We start from the raw sequence: 24,507 nt of genomic DNA, 5'->3' as shown, positions 1-24,507 counted from the left end.
ATTACAACCATTAGCAGCTCTTTGTTCTCCCTTTGTGGCACACAGCTAGACACAAAGGTTATTCACATTCACATAAAGTGAGCATGAAAGTACCAAGTACCATCCAGGCCCATCATCATAAGAAGGAAGAAGACTTGCATGTGGAATCCATGGAACTAAATGCATGCATGGTTGGAGATAGATAGATAGCCAACCAGCCATCATCCTATAATCCAATGTTGGTATGGTACAACTACACACCACCTTTACTTCCACTTTCTATACTCCTCTTAATGTTATGCAAGAAGGACTTGGCACAAAGTAAAGCCACCGAGCTCTTCTCTCTCTATCTCTCTCTCTCTCTCTCTCTCTCTACGTATATATATCCTCTTTCTCAAAAGTAACCCAGAGAATGTGAATTACTTGTCAAGAGGTACACAGGATATAATAAATCTCCAGAGAGAGGATGAGGAGGGGGACAGACAAAATGGAGTTATGAATGGTTGCATGAAAAGAGAGGAGTGATGGGTCCCTCTTGGCCTTTGAATTGTCACTGTTGGTCTGTCTCCTTCTCCTTAAGAAAGATAGCAGGACAAGGGGGTGTGGGTCATGGCCCTAGGAACTGCTGCTGTGACTTATTAGAATAAAGCCTACTTTAATTAATTTCTTCCATTAATAGTTCAATGTCTTAAAATTAAAATTTCTCATTAATGTTAGATTTATTTTGTTTCTATAGTTAGTTTACCTCGTATATATTGAGATATTAAAAGCAAAACGCAAAAGTCGAGTGAGTGATAATTAAAGATCAGTATAGGGTGTTTTGGATAACTTACTTCTATGGGTCTTTACGCAAATAAGGGACTTTAGAGGAGTAGAAAGGTAAAAAAAAAGAACCTAGATTAAATCAATGTGGCAGTGAGGAATTAAGTGTGAACAGTAGGAGTGTAATGATAACTTGTGTCAGATTTCCCTCCAGCATAAGTTAATGGTGTGACTGTGAGAGACAGAGAGTATCTTCTTCTATGCTGACAGTTGGATTTTGGAGAGTGGGACAAAGTTGAGGAGTTTGAGTTGCATTAAATGATAGAGTTGGTAGGCTTTTAGTTTTAGTTCAGAGAGAGAGAGAGAGAGAGAGAGAGAGAGAGAGAGAGAAACAGAAGATTTAGCAGAGGATTGGAAAAGGCTTTAAATGAGGACAAAACGGCAGGAACTCTACATTCAAATGAAGGGTCGTTGTTGTCACTGGCCTTTTTCCTCAATACTAGTGCTTCTTGCTCTCTCTCATCCTTCGAGATCATAAAGAACAGAAAAATCAAGTGAAAAAGGAGAGGAAATTTCGTACTTGGTCACGTGTTAATGCTCTTGGGTAAATGGTTTTGTATATTGTAGGAAGTAACAAAATACTAGTAAGTGAAAAAGGAACAGCTTGGATGGAAAGTTTACTTTCTTTGCACAACTGTGAATACTGGCAACAAGGAAACTATTGGCAAGTCAAAAGATAGCATTGCGGTATTCATTCATCTCAAAATCAGATTGATTCATTTACAGCGTCTGTTACAAGAAAGAGAACAACTATACTGTCCACTTTAGTACATGAAGAAACAGCTAAAAAAGGGATCAGAGCTGTTATAGCTCCCACAGAATTATTAGATAAGTATGATATATACTTCTTTACCACAGGAAATGTTCTTGTTCATGAACATTGCATTCGAGCATTGAAAATTCTTGTATGATGATAGGAAGAGGCAATCACCTGAACCGATGGCATTGTCTTCAACTATCTTTGATCAAAAACTGACACAAATAGCAAACAATTTGCATAAGGTTGCAATAATCATGTTAGATATCTCTTAAAATGCTCGAGCAACTCCTGTGAAAGCTGATAATATTTGCGTACAACTTTATCTACACATTGTTGCCTAAGGTCAGCAGTAGAACATAAGCTTCTTAACACTATCTCTGAGCTTTGGTAGTGGTGCAGTTTGCAAAGGAGCAGCTCTATAGAGAGTAGGCCTTGTTGTTGAGTCTGATCTCTCAAGATATAGCCTACCTCTATAGGCAGCAAGGTGGGCATAGTATGCTGGGGGCACAAGAGAAACAGGTTTGGTGCATCTGACAAAAGTATAACATAGATTGTGTATCAGCTTTTGTAGTTCATCAGACTTGAAGTGGTTATCATCCCATAGAACATGGTAATGAGTTGGCCTACTGGTACCCTTCATCCCCCAGTGACTGCATAAGTAGAAGTCGAATTCTCTTGGATGGGTGATCACAGTATCCACAACAGTTCCTGGCGGTATGTTCTCATCAGAATAGGCACTAGTCTCATTTCGAAAGAGCCTTGTGTGATGCCTCTTCTGGACCACAACAAAAGTGATAGACGGCTTGTAGCCCTGAAATTTCGAGCATGCAGCTTGAATCGCCTGCAACTCTTCCTTCAGCACCTTGTAGAATTGAGTCTCGCTGACACCATCTCTGAAAAATATAATTCTACCAGGAAGCTTGTGATGTTCCAGGTAGAACTCATCAAGTATCTCCTTGACCATCTCATCCAATTTTTCAATGATTTCTTGCCGGTGAGTTTGCGATTTTATCCTGCAAATGTACTTATTTGCCGCAGGCCAGTTTATAGTGCCAACAACAGCAACAACTGATGGACTGAAGTCATCAAGTGGATGTGGGTGGGTGACATCAGCACCCATGAAGATCACAGGCTCATCCTCAGAGAAGATCCTAGGAACTTGCAATGGCAACGTGTTATACAATGCCACATTGCAGCCACCAAGTTTAGCATTGATTTTAAGAGCTAAATTGGCTAGGAATTGTGAACTAAGTTTGCTAAGATTGGGGTATAAGCAGCACTGTGTCACGACCCCTATACAAGTGTCAGCAATTCGCTTCAAATCAGCATAACCCCGGTGTCGTTTCTCCATTATACAGATAAGCAGCTGTAGATTCCCTGATGCAGCTTCATGGATTTTTTTGAGCTTGCTTTCCAAAGAAGTCACGTTGTTAAGCATTTGAATCTGCTCAAACAATGGGCTAATGATTGTATTCTTGTTCAATACAATACCAAGCTGCTCACACCTGCTGGATAGCTGGTTAATGAACTTAGGAATGCAGAAGCGCTGCTCGGGGGTGCCACCGAAGCTTATCAGAGCCCACCTTCTGATCCTGGAGCCTTCAGCCACATGGCTGTTGAGCAAGTTCCACTGTCGATCATGCCGGTTAGGAGTGATGTCTCTCACATGCCCACCATCGCCGAGCTTTAGTTTAGGTGGCTGAAGGACTCTTCCAGAAAGTTGGGTCATGTCTCTTGAAACTTGCAGGTTGAACTGATTAACATAGGATCCACTGCAATTTATAGCATCAGCAGCTAAATTTAGAAGACTGACACTATAACACTTAAGGAATAATCCTTGACACTTCAAAGCAAATTATTATAAACAACAATACTCTCACTGTTCCAAACAAAGTAAAAAAGATAAAATCAGCCACAAGAGAATTTTGAGAAGAATGTAATACCTTGTTGGACCAAATTCTCCTTCTACAACTCCCTTGATGATGTCTTTCTTTTCTCCAGGTTTCTGACATCCCATCTTGAGGATCCTAGCGGTCTGCTCATCAGAAAGCTTTCCAAGAAATTTTTGGCCTTCACACACCATACACAGTTCCATTGGTAGGTAACATGGTTTGCTTCTGCTAATCTGCAAGCATGGAAGTTTTCTGAATTGTATATCATGGTTGTAGTGATCCCGGAAGTAATCCACCAGCATCATATCCTTCCCATTCCTGTCTCTAAACTTGAGATTCTCTGTAACTTCATCGGTCAAGCTATAAACCCGGTACCTCTGGTCTGTTTCACGATGGCAGACAAAGACCTTAATGTTCTTCAAGGCCTTCTCTACTTCTTTTCTCTCTTCTTCCACCAGCCCCCTGGTTTTCCTCTGAGAAAGGTCTTTTAAGAAATCACAGCACTTCTGCAAGTAAGGGATGATGCCAATGCTTTCATGGAAGGCTGTTACACAAAAATCAACATTGAGGGAAAGGCCTTGTTTGGTGGGTCTAAGGCTCTGGAAGAACCCCCTCAATCCAACAGCTCCACCACCGATGTCCTTTGCTTCTCCCATAAAACTTGTATAAAAAGACCGCCCTAGGGGAATGCAGCTCTCCGTTGGGCTCTCACGCAAAACAACATCTAACGCATGCAGGTAATGTTGAGGAAGAGGAACACCATCCTCCTCTTCTTTTAAGTACTTATTCAAATCCTCACCACTTATTTTGGAGGCTAATCTAATGTTCACCCTGAAAAGCTTAGGCTTTGGTTTCTCAAGGACATTGAGACCAGCTCCAGCAGACAACCATTTTGTTGCCGGGATTGGTAGACTCACAAAGAATTCAAGCTTGTCCTCTTGGAATTCAATTGGACTGTAGAGATTCTTGCGGCCATCAAAAACCGGCAAGGAACCGGAAAGAACATCGGAATTATCCTCCACCAGCTTTCTTTTGATCATCCGGGCAACTTCCTTGGACGGGCGCGGAGATATATTGACATCATAATGGAAAATTTTCTGCAAAGGGTCAAACTGAACAAGAAAATGGTTGGCAAGGAGAGGAATCACAGGACCCTCGGTGCCACCAGGATCTGGTCGCCGAACTACAGCTATTGTTTGTGGACTAGCAGAAGCTTTCCCATTGCAGCTCGAATAATCTGCATTCATCTCATAGTTTTTCTTCTCAGGTAATAACTCGGTCTTCTCTTGTATCACTTCAATACCTGGTTTCCAGTTACAATGTTACAAGGACATCCACGATTGGATTAATTGAAGGAGAAAGTTTAATACAAACAACGCTTCAGGTGTGCAGATTTCAGTTTTGTCCTAATCTTTTCCCCATCCTTTTCACAGAGGGAAAAAGATTCTAATTTGAGTAGACAACAAACAAGCCACTCCAATCATTAACTTTCATAATAAAGAGGAATGCACTAATGAAACAGAAAATTATGCGAAACAACACAGAAAAGAAAAGAAACCGCCTGAGACAAGAACATCAAGTAAGGAAGAATTCAGAACAAAGGCAAATAAAGTAAGCACCTTGGGGAAGAGGTAACACCGCAACTCCGGCATCCGGCGAGGCGGCGGGCGGCGGCGGCTTTCGCTTCCAGATGGTCTTGGAGTAGTGGACATGGGTTCTCGATCTGGGGTTCTTGGCCATAGGGAAAGGAGCAGTAGGAGGGATGTAGAGGAGCAAAGGGGGAGGCAAAGGTAAAGGTAAAGGGAGAGGGAGGAGAGCTGGGTAGGCTTGGTAGAGATGCTGCCTAGAGTTGCACAACTCCATGAGGGCATTGGGTTGAGGCCTAGAAACCACTCGACTACACTTCCTGCTACTCTTCTTCACATCCTTGGATTCCTCCATGGCTGGTTGGGTGGGGGAGAGAGACTACCTTTCTTTCTCCTCTTCCTCTCTCTGTCTCTCTATTTAACTTAAAAGAAGTCTCATACAACCTTTGGCTCCGCTGATTTAGTTTTTCTTTTTCTTACCGAATTTTCATTTACCTCCCTAACTTTTACGATTTTACGCTTTTAAGCCCTGCGTTTGTTTATTTGTTGTAGATCGCCACCCTGTCTTTCAGCAGAATTTCGTTGTGATCCCCTTATTTTCTATCATTCGCACAAAAAACCAAAATAGGTGAGGACCGGTGCCTATAAAATAGAATTTTAAACGGTTGTATAAAAATAAATAGTTCATACAGTACGTAAATAGTGAAAATGAAGGATTAAAACAATGAAATTAGATAAGTATAGGGTTTTATATGCAAATTTTCCTTATCTGTTTGTGGATGGGACGGACAAAGAGGATGTGCGCAGAGATGCTGAGCTCAGGACAAAGGGTGGAGCCAGGGAGAAAGAGCAGAAGGTGATTATTATTATGGCAGAGACAGAGGGAGAGAGAGAGAGTAATGTGAATATGTGATCCGTTGGGTTTTTAAACGGTTTCCTCTCTGCAACTCTGCTGCTGTGCTGGTGTATTCCAAATTCTCTAAATGGGAGTGTTTGTTGGGTTTATGTCTTTATGACAGCAGTAAATTAGCAGGTCTAAAGAGAAAAGAGTAGTGGGTTCTTAGGGCTGCATCACCTGGAGGCACTCATTTAATGAACATGGATATAAACATTGGTTTCTGCCATGACAAAAAGAAAAAAAATGAAAGGGTATCTTTTTGTGCAATCTAGATGTTTGAAGTCAAAGAGGAGAGTGGGGTTTGTGAGGCATGCGGCCCAAGGAGGACACCGCCACTGGGCCAATGCCCATTACTGGGACATCTTTTACTTACTACTCGAGTGAGTGCACAGCTGTTCTTTAATGAGTTTGTTTGGGAATCTCAACTAGAGCTTGGACTAAATCTTACAGTGCTCTCCAAGGTGATCGAGTAAGCTTTGAGTTTTGAGATGCAAAAATAAATGCTAAACTGTACAGGGGGGTTTCTTTCTTCATTTTTTTTTCTCCTTTTTGCATTGAATAAGATATTCATAAGCCTATCTAACTTCTCTACAACCCAAACCCGTCAATAAAATGTTTGGGCCGTCCTTTCCCTTGTGGGTCTCCTCAATAATACATTGGTCTTCACCTCATTTGGGTTAACCATATGAGTCTCTACCTTCCTACATTGTTCTATTAATAGTCTTTTACTTTTGTCAGAATTCAAAAGGGAAGAAGCGCTCTCGCCAATTACGGGCGAATCAAACTGTCGTGCAATGGAGACAGCTTCTGATGATAAATTGGAACCTGATGCTGAGTAGGCAAAACCATCCATGTCCTCGGAGAATCTTAAAGGGCTATTCCAGCTCATTCGATCCGACTCCCCAAATAAGAACTCAGAGTACTCATCTGTGCTGGTTGAGTCCCTTGTGCTCTCTGTGCTCCATGATCCTTCATCTGAGCAGCTGAAAAGGGAAGAACTGTCGCTCGAAGAATCTGCCTTAAGTCGGAATCTTTCATATAATAGATCAAATGGCCGAAAATTCGCAGGGTCATCCATCATCCGATGCGGATGGAACTGGTTCTGCCGCCGCGCAACTGATGAGTCCTCTTGTGACAACATGGAAACCGATGAGCTTGTTCTCCTGTCATTTATCTTCTTTGCTACTAGCTCGTTTGCTTTCCTCAATGAACTTGGAGCACGAGGTGAGCACCTAATTGAATGTACATGTTAATTTTTGGGTACTAAGAAAAGCACTAGTTAAAAAGTTGGTCCACCTCATGTATTTACCTTGCATAAAGAAGCATGTATGCATTTTCTGATAAGACTCTCTCAAGCTCCACAGGTTTCACCTGCTTGTAACACAAAAAGATGTCTAAAAAGTTGTATACATGCAGAAGGTGACAGTAAAAACAAGATCTGAATAGCCACGTCTGATAAAAGCTACATAACAAAATTGTAAGAAACGTAAAATACTAGGAGAATCCCACAGCTGAAGAGTAGGATAATGTTATGGCTAATAATTGGAAATTGTCTAAGGAAACAAGATAAAGATAACCCTTAACTTACGAACACTATCACTCTTTAACAACATACAACAGAAATACTGAGCAAAAATGCCATGACCAAAAGAAATGACGTGCTATGAAACACTATCAACTATTAAGAGATTGTTCAGCAACAATATTTATTAAGCAGCATACCTTGCTGTCATCAATCTTGTACCACTTTCCCTGTATATCTTTCACATAGCATATGTAGTGACCGGAAAAGGCAGCATTCATAATATCAAGATGAACAACCACAGCATACAGTCTGTAAACAGGAGATTTGTCCTCGGTTGCACTCATGTACTTAGCTAGATTCAGGTACTCTGGGAAACGAACAGCTTTGTTGAGTTTGCCGAACTTGCCAGACTGCAAGAGGAGGAATAGCATGCTAAAGATCACATAATCAAAAGTATTTTAGAATATTTTAGCTTTTGCACTGTACCTGAAATCGCTTCAATGCAATGGTAAGGACATTGGGTGCCTCCAGTATTGTCAATTTCTTTTTAGCTCGCTCATAAGATTTACATCTGATGTAAAAAAAACTGAGGTGAGTGTGAAGGAAAATGTAAGGAGAAGGATGTGATTTTACAAGTTCAAACTGCTCTTTCAGGCTTTTTTCATATATAAGCACATAAACATTACTATGTCTGTAATAAAAGAAACAAAGTTTACATTCACAAACCTTATCTCCTACCGGTAGAAATTCTATTAACTGTTAACCCATTGACTATCATGATTACTAGAACTTGACAACAGGTTACTAGGTTTCTGAATTATGTGAATTGAATGAATAAATCAATCGATTCAACTAATTATTGGTGACACCAACTGGGCCAATCATAGCATGTTACTGAACAATGGATAAATCACCTGATTCAATCCGATGTGGTTCAATGCAGTCTGACTCAAGCTACCAGAAAGACCTAAATGAATTGTAGCACCTCAGGCAAGCGCTCGAAAAAAAAAAAAATCTTACTTCATGATGCCCTGTTTGCAAAATGTATGCATTCTTTATCCAAGATCAACTACGTGAAGAAATCAAGAAACATCTTTCAGAGGAATCAATTCCACCTTAACTACACTATCTTTTGTCAATGCAATTGGAAATCTGCCCTAACAATTTCTCCATAGCACTATATTTGATTTCCAAAGACAGAAATCGTATATAAAAAAATTCAAACAGCCATGTTTAAAGATGTGCATGAGCCATCCTCCAGACTCTGCCCCTTCCACCAACCAAAATGTGTCAATATTCAGCAATTGAAATGCTTTAGTTCATTAATAACTTATGGTTTCGTTGCTAGAAAGAATATAATTTCTACTGATAAAAAACAATAAAACATGGATCATATGGGAGCAATTTTAAAATGCATCAACATATATAAGAAGAGAAAACCATCTAACCTGTTACACTGATATTTGTTCTCTCCATCCAAAACTTCTGTATGTGTAAAACGTGAGAGTGCTTCCTCAAGGGTATTGATGTCTCCATGTATCTCAACAGTAAGATCCATCATCCGTTCACTTTGCACAGATTTTCCCTGACACTTTGTACACTTTATCTACATAAAGCATTTGTAAGCAATTAACTAGAGTCTCACTAGCAACATCACAGAAGGTATTGATAACTAGAAAGACAATGAATAGATCACTGAATGCTTACAAAAATTACCTTAGACCGCAGGTAACCCCCAAAAATAAGCTGTATGAGAGTTGTTTCTTCAGATAATTGGCCAAAGACATTTGGACCAGCTTCCTTAAGGCACATCGATTGCATTGCTTCAATGGAATACCTGTCAGAGAAAATCACACAATGCATAAAATTCAGGGACGCCATTAAAGTTCATACTTATTTCGCAACAAATGCTACATAATTCCATTGCTTCACTACTAGGTACCATTCACAACAAATGGATTAAGATTGCATGCTTATTTCATGTTTGATTTTGAATCAGAGTATCATTATTCATCATAAGTAAGACTGATGTTCCGGACCTTCATATTACATGGCAGGAAACTCAGATAATGACCTTAAAAGTTATTAGTGACTGAAGTCACCTTAAAAATTCATGGGCATCTTCTTCACCACCAAGACTCAAGCTACTTCCAATTTTGTGTAGATGAGAGAGAATTCCAATGGGTGATAAGGGAGATTGCCCTTGTTTCGCCTTCATTACAAGACTTTCAAATTCACAGGTAAAGCACCACTCACTTTTTGAACCTAAGAACAAATGGAATAAGAAAATATCTCACAAACTTAATCAAGAAATAAGAAGAATAAAACAAACAAAGAGAAAGGTTAAGGGGAAAAGGTTACATGTTTTAGAATGAAGTCCTTCCAAGAGATATGCTGTTAGTGGTCGAGTAAACGTCAGACACTGGAGCACAGCATTTGCATAGCAGCTACAGGAAATGAAGACTCCATTAGTGAAAAAAAAAAGAGTCAAATAGATGGAACTATATAAAAATGGGTAGGCCATTTTATAAGTCACCAACATCGTATAACTGAATCCGCCAAATCAAAATGTCAAGGACTTGTATATAATATAATGCAAGGAAAATAACTAAGATGCCTTATCATGGATTAAGAATGTCACTGATCAAATGAAAACAGTCTAAAAGCAAATGCATAGATGAAATAATACAGGGCACCACCATGCAGTTGGGTAGTTCTTCATAATACGAGTCTGCAGGAAATTAACAGATCTTTAGCTCTTATGGATGAGATTGTTTAACCCCAAATAAATAGTCTGGGCTCTGAGCTTTAGCTATGTAACAAACTAATAATAATGGAGGTGAAATCATCATTCATCAGATGACACTTGAGTTCAAAACATTTTGCATGCAAACTTCAATTACTTAACCACCAGAATAATGCAATATCATGTTGGAAGAGAAGAGGAAAACATAGCATTATATTTCCTACTCAACAAATAAGAAATATTCCCCTCCACTTTGGAACTGAAAAAAGGATTAATGAAAGTTTGCAACTGAACATCACCAACAAGATTATAAGATCAAATATTCCATTTTCTAGAAACTCGAGCTAGGTAGAATAAAGGTCATAGGAGTATCAAGAATAAATATATTAAATTTGAGCACAAGCATCATCGCTGTTAAATATTCCATATAAAGAATCATAATTCTGATTACCTGTTGCCACAGTTAGTAAGACCACAGGGACGCAATTCCACCTTATCATAATTGTAGAGCTTGGTGAAGAGATCATATGGAAAAAGACTCTGTCAAATCAAGAAAATTTAATAACAGCAAACTATAAGTAGACAAATATTATGTACGTATATAAACATGTGTTTTTGCATATTGTCACTGCAGGCAAGTATATTTCGGGTGCAGCATTTCCCTCATTTATATTACTTACCATTTCTGATGGATAATGCCTCAGAATTTTTGGGGAAGTATACTGCTTAATAAATCTCCTGGCAGATGTCAGGCCATTCGCCATTGCCGCTGCATTCCCTGATGTTCTAATAAAAACTTTAGGAGCATCACTAACCTTCTTGGATCTATCACGTGCACTAGAATGACCACCTCCACTAGAAACTGATTCATTAATTGAAGACACAGATGCTGAGGACCTTAAGTTACTAGACTCAACAATATTCACAGCTTGTGTCTCCTTGTTGTTGAATTGACCTGTATCTTCAAATGAAGAAGAACCACAAGTAGATTTACTTGTTCTAGAACTTCCACAAACTGAAATGTAGTTACCAACAAACTTGTTAGACAACTGTGTTGGAAATTCTGCATCAAATTCAACAGGCTTACCCTCTTGATATATATGGAAGCCAGGGGACTCATCATTCTTAGCACCAAGAGAAGAACTTCTACCAAGGTTAGCTCCCTGAGATTTATTATCATTTTCATAGCACTTCCTACTTGAATAATCAGACTGAGCCCTGATTAAGTTGAAAGGACTGCTTGGCTGGTATTCACCAGCTTCATCTTTACTAGTTACTTCTTCTTCTGAGTTGTCTGAGCAAGGAATATCATTTTCAGGAGAGTTTGCAGTAGCAGAATCAGGAGTTGAGCGTTTAGCAAGACTTGCATCTCCACTATTAACAGCTGTTCTGGTTCCGTTAGAGGAACCATGAGAAAGAGATTCTCCTGATCCAGCATTATGAAACGGAATTGGCTCCTCGCCAGCGGTATCATGACCAGAGGTTTTCATAGTGCTAGAATTTGAAATGGAGCTAGGTGTTGATAAGACAGAGAAGGTATAATTAGTTTTTCCAGCTACAGATAGATCCACAGTAGGCTTTTCTTCAAGGTCATCACCTCGACTAGGAAAACCTACTGGGTGGCCGGACTCAGATGATTCAGGTCTATTAGAAAATATCTCAACTGTTTTGGCATGTTGCTGTTCTTCAAACACCAAATTATTGTCAGACAAACCAGATTGTTCAATTTGTATTTTCATAGATTCAGAACAATTTACAGGGTCGTCATCTTTATCGTCAACAGATGGAGGACGGCATTCATCCTTGTGGCCTTGTCTCCAATGAATTATTTGACATTTCCCAGAGCTGGAACCAGTAAGAAGGAAAAAAGAAAAGATGAAGTTCAAAAGTTCAAACTCAACAAAGCAATGTCAATCGACTAACTGCTATTGTTTGATAATTTGCAATTCTTTACAATTTACTACTTTGTAATGGCCAAATAGGTCAGTACACAATCTGGTCAAAATGATTTTGCAGATAATACCACTGCAACTAGAAATACTTGGCCACCTTGAAAACTTTAAACCCATGCGTCTGCAACTGCGAGGGAACTTTTTTAGTTGTACTCGCAGTGCTCAGAAACTGAAACAAATTTTCAGTTACTTGTTTATCTATTGACCTCGAAATTCCAAGAGTCCAGCACTGTAGGTTTCTAGCCTACTCAAAGGCTAAAAATTCCAAAGCAAGAGTCTTCAGAAATTATTAGAAATTCCTATCCGTTCAAATGAGAAAGCTTCGAAGTCCAGGCCTTAGAGATTGATATATTAAAGATTTGATCCATAACCCAATTCACACAACAGCTACCATTATGAAAGAACCCAACATCAGACCCCTAATTCGAAGAATCCGAGATAAATTTATCACAAATCATCAAATCCTACAGAATTGCAGGAGAAGAAACAAAATTGAAGGACATGATCTTGACCCCACTCACCAGTATCGAACTGCCTTGCATCTGGCACACCTTGTGGTGGTCGGGCTGAAGCAAACAGCACACACCGGCCTCGGCGCCGACGCCGGGCCATCGGCGGCTGCCACGTCAGCGGAAGCCGCCGGTATCGGTGCCATCACCACCGTCACATAAGAGAGTGCCGCCTCGATCTCCGCCCGCTCCGCCTCCTCCGCCGCGAGGCGCACGAGCAGCCTCACCTCCTCCGCCCTCGCCGTGGCACGCAGCCATCTCCGCCGCACCACTAGGGCAAGCACCGGCCCAAGGAATAGGAACACTAGGGCCGCCCCGGCGAACCCTAGATCCCCCATCTGACCGGCCAGTTCATAGATCTCCTCCCCACCACCGGCATCCGCGATCGCTCCTCCCCGCCTCGTGATTCGCGCAACTCACCGAATTGGGGAAGGAGAAGCCGTCGAGACGAAGGAATTGGGGGGGGAAGACAGAGAATGAGAGGGGGAAACGTCCAGATTGGTGAGTGAGGCAACGAGGACGACAAAAGAGAACGGATTTTCGATGCGGTGCACATCCGGAATAGTTTATCTTATCCTACCTAAACAATAAGACAAGGCGATGACTGTTGGCCGTTTGATGGAAAGGGAGGGAATGAAGCGATACGTCGTAGTGTTCCAGCGGAGCACTACAATTTTCTCAGCCGTGCGCGAAGAGTATAACTGGATCCGACGGAAACGAATTTTGCCTTCTGACGGTTGGATTGTGAGAGGGGAAAATCCTGTCCGTCCAATTTTTTCTCCTTAATTTCCCATGTTGCATTTAGTCAGCAAACACTGCTGACTATAATTTCATATTAATGTTGGACTACTCTCATTAATACAAAATAAAAGAAAATTCTAGAAGAATCCAAGCATTAATAACTTTTATCTTCTCTCTCATTTATGTCACAACAAAACATAATATATAAATGATAGCTGTTATTAATTTTATGTTAGATTGAGTCATTATTTCCAACCAATCCAGGTGCTTTCTTATTGGGGCTAATAAAAGGGACTAACTATGTCAGCCATTTTGGCCCATCTCAAATGGCATAGAAGTATACAACTTCAGTTTGAAAACGAGTAGTTTTCTTCGCATATAAGAGCTATCAAAGCATTAATATTATAATACCATACTTACAGGCTTCTAAGTGCAATCTGAGCACAACTTTGAGCCATGTCTGTGTACGAAATAAGTTGACCTTTGAGGCACCAAAAAGGCCTTTTAAATGGCAATGCATACTAATTAATTTTACACCACCTCTTCAAATTAGTTACAGCTACGTCGAGAGGCATATACAAAATATAACGGGTAATGACACCTAAGACTCCTATAGAGAAAATTAAGGCTATCTAAGCAGGTCCTAATTATTCAATACATATGATGCGCTCCTTTAGACAGCGATTAATTGTAAAAAGCCGTATGAATTATAGTATTCTTATTTGTAAAAAAATATTAAAAGGTAAGATGATTATTTGACATAATGCCATAGAAAATAAATAAAGGATTTTAGATGGTTATACATGCAAGTTTTTTGTCCCCAAAATTTCAATTACTTGCACCTAAGAACGAATCTTGAGAGGCATTTAAATTGGGTAGCAGAGTGCACTTGGCCACGTGGGTCTGCCCCTAAAAGGATGAGATTAACTACATGGCAGGAGTCATAATTATACATATCTTTTTATATAACGGGCTGTAAATCGGGCCCGATAGTCTAATCTATGGGCGTTTTTGGTTTCTTGATGGCCCTTCCAGCTTTTATTCGTGGATAAAACCCACGATAATTTCCCACGGGAATAAGTAGTTTGGATAAGCTCGAGAAGAGTCTCGAGAGCAAGCTATAAAATGTGGCGCTGGCGCTGGCGCGGGCGTTAAAGTTAAAAACATAATTGCAATAATAGAGAGTGACCGAGAAGAGTTCGACCAAGAAAGAGTCCACCCTTTCAATCTCCTACGAAATTCTAATGGCGACGGGAAACCTCGGCTGCGTGGTGGTCTCAGTCGACGGCAGTGAGGAGAGCATGAAGGCTCTCCGGTGGGCGCTCGACAACCTCAGGCTACGCCCCGGCGGCGAAGCCGTCGATCCCGGTGTGTTGGTCGTTCTCCATGTGCAGCCGCCGCCGTCCATCGGTGCTGGCCTCAACCCTGGGTCCATCCCCTTCGGCGGCCCAAGTAAGCGGAAGAATTTAACTTGCTTTGGTCTTTTATCTTGGATCTAGCCTTTCGTTCGATTTTGATTCGTTTGTGATGGATTAAGGTCATGTCGAGGTGCCGGCGTTCACGGCGGCAATCGAGGCGCACCAGCGGCGGATCACGGAGGCGATCATTGATCACGCGATGCAGATTTGTGCGGAGAAAAACGTGAGATTGGGATGCCCTGGTCCTTTGGTGGCGTTTAGATTGGTTATAATTTGTATTGGAACTGATTCTTTTTTTTTCCCTTGGAATTCAAGGTGAATGTTAAGACGGAAGTTGTAGTGGGTGATCCGAAGGAGATGATCTGTGAGGTCGCTGCTAACTTGCACGCTGATCTACTCGTGATGGGGTGTCGTACAATCGGCCCAATTAAGAGGTGAATCTTTTTTCTTGTTGGTCCTTCTTCTTGTAATCTTAGTTGCTGAATAATATTTGTGCTTTATTTTTGGAATATCCCATTGCTTTTGAGTTCTTATGCATGCTTATATTAGAAGTTGACATGTGAGAAATAGGAAGACCTTTCTCATATATAATGAATTTAGGGAATTCTTTTGTCTTGGAAAGCTTTGTTCTTTTCTATTGCTCGGCGGCATGAGTATACAGCAGCATTAAGGGCCCATTTGGTGGGATGTATTTGTAGATACTGCATCTGTGGAAATAGCTACAATTTTAAATAAATGCCACTAACAAATAGTTGTCAACTTTTTTACCAAATGACAGTAGAAAATAAGTTGTATAACTCTCTTTCAATGAGGTAGATCTCCCTTCATTTCTCATTGAAGGTCAAAAAACTGTTTTTGACATCCATTCTAATTGAATGATTATCAAAATGCAGTATGTTAGCTTAGATTATTAGATAGACTCTACACAAGGGGATCCATTATCAAAATATTGTACTTAACATATATATTGATGCGACATCTTTAGAAACATCACATCAACCAGCCCCTGAAGTGTTAACTTGATTGATATTACTATTAGTGGGGAAATGTCGAAGAGATCAACCCTAGATTATTTTCGTTTAGATGCTTGATCGACAAGGAGTGGGATGAAAAAGATGGTGATATAAATTTAGCAATTTGTCTATTGGTCTTTTCTGTCAAACCAACAGAATGAATTGGTAAAGCGGTCTAATTCACAAACATGGCTAGCCTAGGTTTAGCCACTGTATTTTGTGAGAAAGGATGACATTTTGTAATTTTATTTGCTTTCTTTACCTTATCTGCTAAGCCTGGTTCTCACCTAGGTCCAAGAGATAATCTGTCAATCTGTCATGAAATGGGAGTGGACAATAAACATGGTTGGTCCAAAGTGTAGGGTTGCAGAAAACCAAATAATCGCTGTGCTTCATAGAAGAGGGAAGGTTAAAGTCTTTGTTTCCAGCCTAAACCTCATTAGCAATGTCTGATCAAGGGGATCACTCTGATAGTTAACCTTGAATGCCTGCATGAAGGTTTCATTGAGATCACTGCCGTTTGGATCCTCCTCTGCTTTATATATTTCCATTTCTACCCAATCTCCTGATGGACCATCTCTAATTGATTTACCCATGATCTTTGATTGAGTTTATTTTTCATTTGATTGGAATTGTCCTTTTATAATCCTAATTTTTGCTAGCTCACTAAGATGAAGTTTTCAAAGACATCCCCTTTGGTTAAAATGCTCACAAGAGCTCCTGGAGAGATCCTAAACTATTAAATTTGTACTCATTTGAGTGCAATCATTATCTGGGCTCAGTTTACTGGCTTTTCTTCCAACACTGCATATACACAGACAACACTCAAATATCCATATTTTGTTCCTTAAGGAGATGAGAGAACCTCATGGGTTTTGCCTAAGGGTCTAAGTTGGAAAATATATGATAAACTTTAGATGATGGAGGACATTGCCAGATGCTCATAAGAAGTTAAAGCAGTGTGGTTATGGATTTTCCCTCTATTCTTCTGGCGTAATGTCAATGAAAAGTTATTTTTTTTCCTGGTCAGTATCCTTGCATCAAGTTACTTTATTTAATCTTTTTCTTTGTTAAGTTTTCAAATGCTACAAAATGGAACCAAAAAAGAAAAAAAGATCAGGTAAAGTCCTAATAGTCTTGAATATTGCTATTCAGAACATTTTGACACAGTGATGAATATTTAAGAACTTCCATCTGTAAAAGATCCAATAATCATTATAACGTGGGTCTTTTGTGCAGGATGTTCTTGGGAAGTGTAAGCAACTATTGCATCAATCATGTGAATTGCCCAGTTGTTGTGATAAAGGGTACCTGAGTTTCCTTCTTCTGTGTGTTTGTTGTATTACCATATCAACCATGTTTTCTCTATTTTCGATGGATTGAGAGGCCTGTATAATAAGAGATATATTTCTTGCCAATATTTCTTTTTCGATCCACTGCACCTGTCTGGATGGTACTGTACATTTGTAAGAGTTGTGATGCTCTGGGGTTCGTCTGGTTTCAAGAGTCTTTCTGTTTCATTATTGTCAAACTTCTGGATAGCGCATTATTTCATTGATATATTTGTATCAGCCACCGAAACATATTCGTGTATTGGCTGCAATTTAGCATTGTGATGTATCAAAATTGGTCTATTACTTTTCCTTCTTTCCTTTGGTGTTGTCTCCTTGAAATCCTATGCCATTTCCAGTGTCCTTATTTGGTTGGCTGCTGAAAGATTTATCTGCCTGGTAGTTGTTTATCCAATTTTCAGGAACTTCTCCTCGTTCACTTTGAAGTAAATGTTGGTTGTTCTTGCAAAGCTGTATTTATGCTACAGTTGCTCAACTGTATCTCTATGTTTCTAACGGACGCAGAGATCCTTTTTTACTGCTTTGAATTTTATTGGTTTGACCTGAACTTATCATTTAGTGTCGAGAGTACGGGTGCTCTGTTTAAGTTTGTGATAACAGGGAACCAGTGGTTGCTGATGCTTGGCCAGGCATGGGGGGTACCCAAAACTAGAGTCACCCCACTATAACTGTAGATCTCTACGTGAACACGAACTAGAATTTAATTAAAGTCTCGGATGGAGATAGCCCCTACTTTTCTAAGCCATTCCTTGACCCTATCTCTGTGTTGTTATTATGGCCAATAGCCGGTCCTTTATTTTTTAGGCTGTCTTTAAACCTTGTGTTTGTCCCCTCATTAATGTCAGGAGACAGATGGCAATGGTCCATAAATTAGAAGAGAGACGAAGACCTTTCTTCGTTTGTCCTCCACTGGGAGTAACTGAAACTTTACCGCGTTCTGTTTGCTTAGGAAGCCTTGTTAGTGTTGGTTGAGCATTGATTCTAACTCTAGACGGCATTCTGCTGAAAATATTTTCTTTACAATTTCAGTGTACTTTTGCCATGTAGTGACTTCCCCCTCTTTTAGTGTCCACAACCATAGCAAAATTTTACATGATCGGAATAAGTTATTAAGACCGAGAAGAACGGTCAATTATCAAGAACACTAGGTTAGACAAGAGTACTGTGGAGTTGACTATAACAAAGTGAAGACACTCAATGAGAGAGTTGATCTAAAATTAGTGCTTACCCTATCCAAAAGATAATTAAAGGAAAAAATAATAAGACTAATGGTAATGGTCAAGTAAAAGAAAAAGGAGGATTTGCAGAATGGATTAGCAACTTTACCGATGAGAGCTCGAATCTCAAACATGGGCAAAGAGCAGTCCCCCTCCTTAGACCAGAAGAAAGAAATATATAGTACACTAAGGAGGAGGTCATGTGAGTCCACACAAGTGCCCACCACCATCAACTCTAATATCAAAAGCCAGATTGGTCGTAGAGATCCGTGGGCATCTCTCGTGCATAGCCATGGTTAATTAAAGCCTCAATTGAAGACTTCCACTTCTAACCCAATTGGAATTTGGTTCACAAAAGTAGATTGGAGGAAAAAGAAGAGTACTCAAACAAATGAATCATTTCCTTTTCTTTCTTTTGACGAAAAGGAGTGAAACGACTCCAGCAACCGTGGGGGAGAGAGAGAGAGAGATGTTGAGTTTATGTGAGCAAATAGTATGATTCTACTGGGGGCCCAGATCTTGACAGTGTATTAACTAATAAATGGCCAAATCAGATCATTTTCCACCAATATATTCGCTGCAGTGCTCACAACCAGCAGAGTGTATGCATGATGGTACAGTCACGGAACCATTGCCATGCAAATTTATAGGGGGACAGTTGCAGTAGAACAGCTCATACATCAGATGCTCCACAGTTTTTCATATCAAATTTTCCCTCTTCTTTTTTATCCAAAGTTTCATTTGAGACACACATAATTAACTAAGCTTTAAAGTGATTAAAATAGTTAATTAACTAAGCTTAGATAGATAGATAAAGAGAGAAGATAGTATTAAAGTGATCAAAATTATTGATATGGAATATAAGTACGTGGGATCTACACCTTGGTAGAGTCATTCTCCATCTCTGTTAAGGCCTAAAAGAGTCACTTTGAGCCTGTGACAGTGGGGCACATTTACCTTTGCAACAGATCCACTGCAGTCTCGGGTGTAGGAAGGATCATTTAGAAGCTAATCTTGAACTGCCAAGTACTACTCCGGAGCACAGGACTTCCTTGCTGCCGAAGAGGATCCACTCCAAAGATCCCCATGGATTAAAAACAAAAAACAAAACCTTTATAAACATTTGCATGATGAATAGTAGAAAAGACACTGGAAACTCACAGGAGCCACAGTGATCCCATTCCATGGCTTAGGCCCACATAAAATTATAAGCTAGCTCCATAGCTTCAATTATTGAGATGGCCCGAGGTAATTAAACATTCCTCAGGCTTATGTCCTATATATCATTATTACTCAGAAATTTACTTGGTTCTCCATAACAAGGTCCAATTATGGAGAAGGATTATAATGGCATGTAGAATTTAGGAAAGGTATCGTGATCATATGGAGAAGAAATAATTACAAAGATCAAGGGATCTTCTCCTCGAGCTTAGCAAGCAAGCATGTAAGCAGTAAACGCATTAAAAGCACAGCCCAGTACGTAGGTGGTCCACGTTCAACGTGCATGCTATTTCCATGTGGTTTAATTTGTTTATTTTCAAAAGTTAATGGATTAAGAAAACAAAATACGAGGGTTAAATTATAAATATTTATATGGTAAGGTCGATAAAGTTTCCCTTTCAAACAGTATTGGTCGTAGAAAAATTCCAACATCTTGGGATGTAGACGACTCGGCTGCTAATCCCATAGGATAGGACTATTAGGACGACGCACGCGTCCTGCAAAGGGGTAAGGATACGAGAGCCCTTTCCTTATTGGTCAGCCCCTGCCAGGCCCTTTTCCAATAGTACCCTTCACTTTCTCAATAAGGCCAATACGAGAATTTTTTTTTTTAGTTATTTCCCATGTAATATAAATTCTTAATTAATTGAGCAAATTAACTAAATTATATTTTAATTTAAATATATATTTGCCACTTCACCTATTATTCAATATAACTTTTTTTTAAAAAAAAATTGAATAAATATATCTTAAATTAATTAGTAGAATATTTAGTAAAATACTCTAATTTTTTTTTAAAATTTAGCTATGCCAATTAAAGTAATTTGATAATAAGGACACAAAGGCCAAACCCTAGATAGCTACTAGGAACATGTACAATTTCTTGTGCTAATTTTGGCTTTGGTGTCTGAAAAGATTAGAGCCCACCACCACAACCACACCCCCCCCCTAAATCATGTCTCTTTACAACCCCATCATACACAAATCTAACACAAAGATCCCCCACTCCAACCAATCAATTGCCATATCATAATCCCCCACCATCATGTTATTAATCACCATCACCCACTAAACCTCCATTGTATATACTATTGCAAGTTTGCAACCCACACTGGAGGAGCCAGAAAGGCCCACATCAAATATTTTCTTTATCCATTTCCTCTCCCCCCCCCTTTTCTCCTAACTTTGTCTCTATTTTTGCCTGCCATATTTCTCATCTCTCTCTCCCTCTATCTCTCTCTTGTCCCCACAAAAATGCCCTAGAAAAACCCCTCCTTTCCTCTCTCTATACAACAGTTGCTACTACTACTACTACTACTACTACTACTACTACTACTGCTACTACTCTTCTTCCCTACCTCTCAACTCTCCTGTGCAAGCTAATAACTTGGGAGGACTCCTTTTGCCCATCTCTGTCGCTATAGGAAGCACAGGAATGGCTCCTAGCTATGACTGTGCTGCCTCCATCCTTCTCTGCTCAGAGGACAACAGCAGCATCTTGGGCTTTGAGGATGATGAGATAGGTGCCCATGGGGAGGTGGATGGGCAGGGGGATAGCTGGGTTCTTGGGGAAAGGAGAGGTTTTTATGGGGATTTCTTCTTGGATTTTCCACTGCAGTCAGATGAATGCTTGGCCCTCTTAGTTGAGAGGGAAATCCAGCATCTGCCGAGGGGGGACTATGCTGAGAGGCTGGTGACTGGGGGATTGGACCTTTCCATCAGGAGAGATGCCGTTGATTGGATTTGCAAGGTGGGTCTTTTTTTTTATAAATATTTTTGTTGATTTCCCCTCAAGTTTCCTTTCTTTTGAGCTCCATCTTATTGCTTGTTAATGACTGTTGGTTGGGCATCATTGTTCTTTTTCTTCCCTCATCTGTCATCTGGTTTGATGTTTCGAAGGCTGTTTCATCTGGGGCTTTTAATCATCTAACGCATATATGATACATGGAAGTACTGTTGTTTTTCGGATTTGTTTTCCTTTAGTATTACTCATTCTCCTTGTGATCAATGGCATCTGTGATTTGTTGAACAGGTTCATGGCCATTACAGTTTTGGACCTCTGAGTGCCTACCTAGCTGTGAACTACTTGGATCGATTTCTCTCTGCTTATGAGCTTCCGGTAAGGATCTTCACAAATTCTTCTACTTTTTTCTATATGCATATAGTGGTTTCGTTGCTGTAAGATTATATGTATAATCAGACAGTGTGGCCCACTTCTTTTTCTACCGCCTAATCCCTGGGTTTATCTCTTATTGCAGCAAGGCAAAGCTTGGATGGCACAATTGTTGGCAGTGGCTTGCTTGTCCTTAGCTGCCAAGATGGAGGAAACTGATGTTCCTCTACCCCTGGATTTACAGGTGAGAGGTTGAATCACATTATACTCCTCCAATGTATCCTTTTGTCTGTGAATATTGTTCTAAATTTGTCTTGGAAATAGGTTGGTGAACCGAAGTATGTGTTTGAAGCTAGGACTATACAAAGAATGGAGCTTCTGGTTCTGACCACCCTCAAATGGAGGATGCAATCAGTGACTCCTCTCTCTTTTATTGATTTCTTCCTTTATAAGTTGAATGATGGTAATGCACCATCGAAGTTGTTGTTCTCACAAGCTTCAGAACTTATATTGAGCATGGCTAGAGGTAGATATGTTCTTCACAACTGTAAAGTTAAAGTTTCCTGGAGTGTGAAAGTTGTGGAATGGATTGAATTGTATAGCTGATTCTGTGGGAGTTGATTTGCAGGTATCGATTTCCTAGCTTTCAGACCTTCAGAAATTGCTGCAGCTGTTGCACTGACTGTATTGGGAGAAGCCCACATTTTAGATGTAGAGAAGGCTGTAATTTCTTGCATCCATGTAGATAAGGTATTAGATAGCTATTCAATTTTAGCCAAAGTGCCAACTCCTTTACTTTAGTATGATATCTTCTTTTCTTTTCTTTTTCAACTTTTCCACATGAATTTGTAGCTTCATGAATTGTCTTGTAGTATTTCTGATGGTTATGTTGGTTATTGCAGGGGAGAGTGTTAAGATGCTATGAAGTGATTCAAGACATGATATTGATGAGGACTATGTCACTGAAAACTGCTAACTCACCAATTTCCTCTGTGCCACAAAGCCCAATTGGAGTGTTGGATGCTGCATCCCTGAGCTATAAGAGTGATGATATTACTGTTGGGTCACATGCAAGGTGTTATCAAAGCTCTCCAGCTAATAAAAGGAGAAAACTTAGCAGATAACAAGTTTCACGATAGGAGGGAGTTTTGTGTACTGTCCACCTGTTTGAAAATTTTCGCTTGCAATTCCCATTTTTTTGTGAAAAGATTGGGAAAGCAAGCACTTTTTGGATCAAAAGTGATCACCACCCATTTGAAAAAAAAATCTCAAAAAAAGGAGAAAAAAGAAAGTAAAAAGGGAGTGTGTTTCCTTTGAAAGATATTAATTATTGATATTATTTATCTTTAAGTTTGTTGTTGTATATCAATTGTTTGACTGCTTGTCTGCTTAGACTGAGGAGTTTGCTTACCCTGTGATATAAAAGAAGGGCCAAGATCAGGAGAAATCTTGGGAATGCAACATATAAAACCTCAAGGCAAAGAGAATCCAGAATTTATATTGATTGGGTGGAAAAGGGAAGGAATTATTCTTTGTTTAGCCTTGTTTGTCATATGCTGGTAGTAACATTAAGTACATCCTATGATCTAATCCTGCAAAGGTCTTATCAAATTGCATATGTTTAGCATGTGGGTCAGTTGGGCTTTCTAGTGTATGTGCATGTGAATTCTTTAATGCAAGCCAAAGTTATTCTAATAACCTAAGGCCAAGTGCCCACTGAGATCCACATTAAAGCTATCACATGCACTTCATATAAGTGTGTCAAAAGAGAGCTTGAAACCTTATATTTACTGCCTATCATTTAACTATAGGCACATCTTCTTTAAATAAACACTGATAGCAATGCAAGTATGGGCAGATGTAAAAATTTTACCCTCTAACTTTAGTTATGTTGTTGTAGTTTCCTTTGTTCTTTTGTATATAAGTAGTTACTTTACCATGTTATACTGAAGATATGGATCCAAAGAGAAAATATAGAATGGATGTTTGACTGAACTAATGCACATTTAGGACCCAAAGATGGTAGAGTATACTGCCAAATTCATTTCATACCAAGCAAGTCAAGTAAGTAAGAAAAAAAATCATATTGGTGTTGAGTGTGCAATGTTTGTTCATCTAAAGTATAATTTATGTCCATTGATCATGAATATATAAAGTTTAATCATTAGTCCTTTATACAAATTTACATTTGTAACTCTGGTTATATATGATTGATAAATATAGCCATCAATTGTCTTCCCTACATCTTCAGTATGAGATTTTGTTTTTGCTGTAAAATTTACTATTACCATATCCCTATTTAACATCTAACTGGTAAAGAGTAAATCATTTGGTACACAGTTTTATCATAACTTTTAACTTAGGCTTCACATGGTGGCAATTGGTTGTCTGATTTGCTTTCATTTCATGGAAAAAGACACTGTGTCGATGAATGTGAAAGAGTTGGTTTTTGTAAGTTTTGCACTACAACAAACTGTACTACCTGACTGTTGTGGTTAATTGTTACTTGCAATGCAACAGAGCAATCTCTATGTATGCAATTATTCATGTCCATTTTTTAGAGATTGGGGACCAAATTTAAGATAAGATTTGATGAAAACAAAGAGAGCATTTGGCTGGTAGAAAGAAACTGGCAAGTGCTCATGTCAGTATGTTTTAGAGATAAGAAAGAGAGAGAGATGATTTGTGTATTAAGTAACATTAAGTAATATTGCTTTCTAGATCTTTATATGTTGATATAATATCTTGTACAAAGAAAATGAT

The 24,507-nt window shown here is 39.4% G+C and overlaps 4 protein-coding genes across 5 annotated transcripts; 2 read left to right on the top strand and 2 right to left on the bottom strand.

The window, feature by feature from the left end:
* Nucleotides 1–1,462: 1,462 nt before the first annotated feature.
* Nucleotides 1,463–5,463, bottom strand: LOC140785683 (protein argonaute 7-like). Its single transcript, XM_073133644.1, has 3 exons — nucleotides 5,073–5,463; nucleotides 3,505–4,756; nucleotides 1,463–3,333 (listed from the first exon to the last, which is right to left on the bottom strand). The coding sequence occupies exons 1-3, from the start codon at nucleotides 5,392–5,394 to the stop codon at nucleotides 1,905–1,907; spliced, it is 3,003 nt and encodes a 1,000-aa protein (XP_072989745.1). The 5' UTR covers nucleotides 5,395–5,463; the 3' UTR covers nucleotides 1,463–1,904.
* A 995-nt stretch (nucleotides 5,464–6,458) lies between these two features.
* Nucleotides 6,459–13,135, bottom strand: LOC140786968 (ubiquitin carboxyl-terminal hydrolase 17-like). Of its 2 annotated transcripts, XM_073135693.1 has the most exons (12): nucleotides 12,682–13,126; nucleotides 11,296–12,053; nucleotides 10,889–11,223; nucleotides 10,660–10,748; nucleotides 9,824–9,909; nucleotides 9,565–9,727; nucleotides 9,179–9,299; nucleotides 8,911–9,068; nucleotides 7,949–8,033; nucleotides 7,660–7,872; nucleotides 7,247–7,308; nucleotides 6,459–7,169 (listed from the first exon to the last, which is right to left on the bottom strand). In XM_073135693.1, the coding sequence occupies exons 1-12, from the start codon at nucleotides 13,005–13,007 to the stop codon at nucleotides 6,542–6,544; spliced, it is 3,024 nt and encodes a 1,007-aa protein (XP_072991794.1). In that variant the 5' UTR covers nucleotides 13,008–13,126; the 3' UTR covers nucleotides 6,459–6,541. The 2 variants fall into 2 exon arrangements, with proteins under 2 accessions (XP_072991794.1, XP_072991793.1); XM_073135692.1 differs by having other exon boundaries at nucleotides 10,889–12,053; nucleotides 12,682–13,135.
* A 1,389-nt stretch (nucleotides 13,136–14,524) lies between these two features.
* On the top strand, nucleotides 14,525–17,488 carry LOC140787591 (universal stress protein PHOS34). Its single transcript, XM_073136592.1, has 4 exons — nucleotides 14,525–14,862; nucleotides 14,948–15,051; nucleotides 15,144–15,262; nucleotides 17,081–17,488. The coding sequence occupies exons 1-4, from the start codon at nucleotides 14,655–14,657 to the stop codon at nucleotides 17,154–17,156; spliced, it is 507 nt and encodes a 168-aa protein (XP_072992693.1). The 5' UTR covers nucleotides 14,525–14,654; the 3' UTR covers nucleotides 17,157–17,488.
* Nucleotides 17,489–20,815: 3,327 nt separating this feature from the next.
* LOC140786744 (cyclin-D3-1-like) lies at nucleotides 20,816–23,277 on the top strand. Its single transcript, XM_073135368.1, has 6 exons — nucleotides 20,816–21,381; nucleotides 21,664–21,750; nucleotides 21,890–21,988; nucleotides 22,069–22,270; nucleotides 22,373–22,494; nucleotides 22,647–23,277. The coding sequence occupies exons 1-6, from the start codon at nucleotides 21,067–21,069 to the stop codon at nucleotides 22,866–22,868; spliced, it is 1,047 nt and encodes a 348-aa protein (XP_072991469.1). The 5' UTR covers nucleotides 20,816–21,066; the 3' UTR covers nucleotides 22,869–23,277.
* The last annotated feature ends 1,230 nt before the right edge of the window (nucleotides 23,278–24,507 follow it).

The sequence above is a fragment of the Typha latifolia genome, chromosome 4 (assembly GCF_019914945.1).
Source record: "Typha latifolia isolate L0001 chromosome 4, TyphaL0001v2, whole genome shotgun sequence".
Taxonomy (NCBI): domain Eukaryota; kingdom Viridiplantae; phylum Streptophyta; class Magnoliopsida; order Poales; family Typhaceae; genus Typha; species Typha latifolia.
Note: the sequence above shows the minus strand (reverse complement) of the source record. Positions and strands in the feature narration are given on the sequence as shown.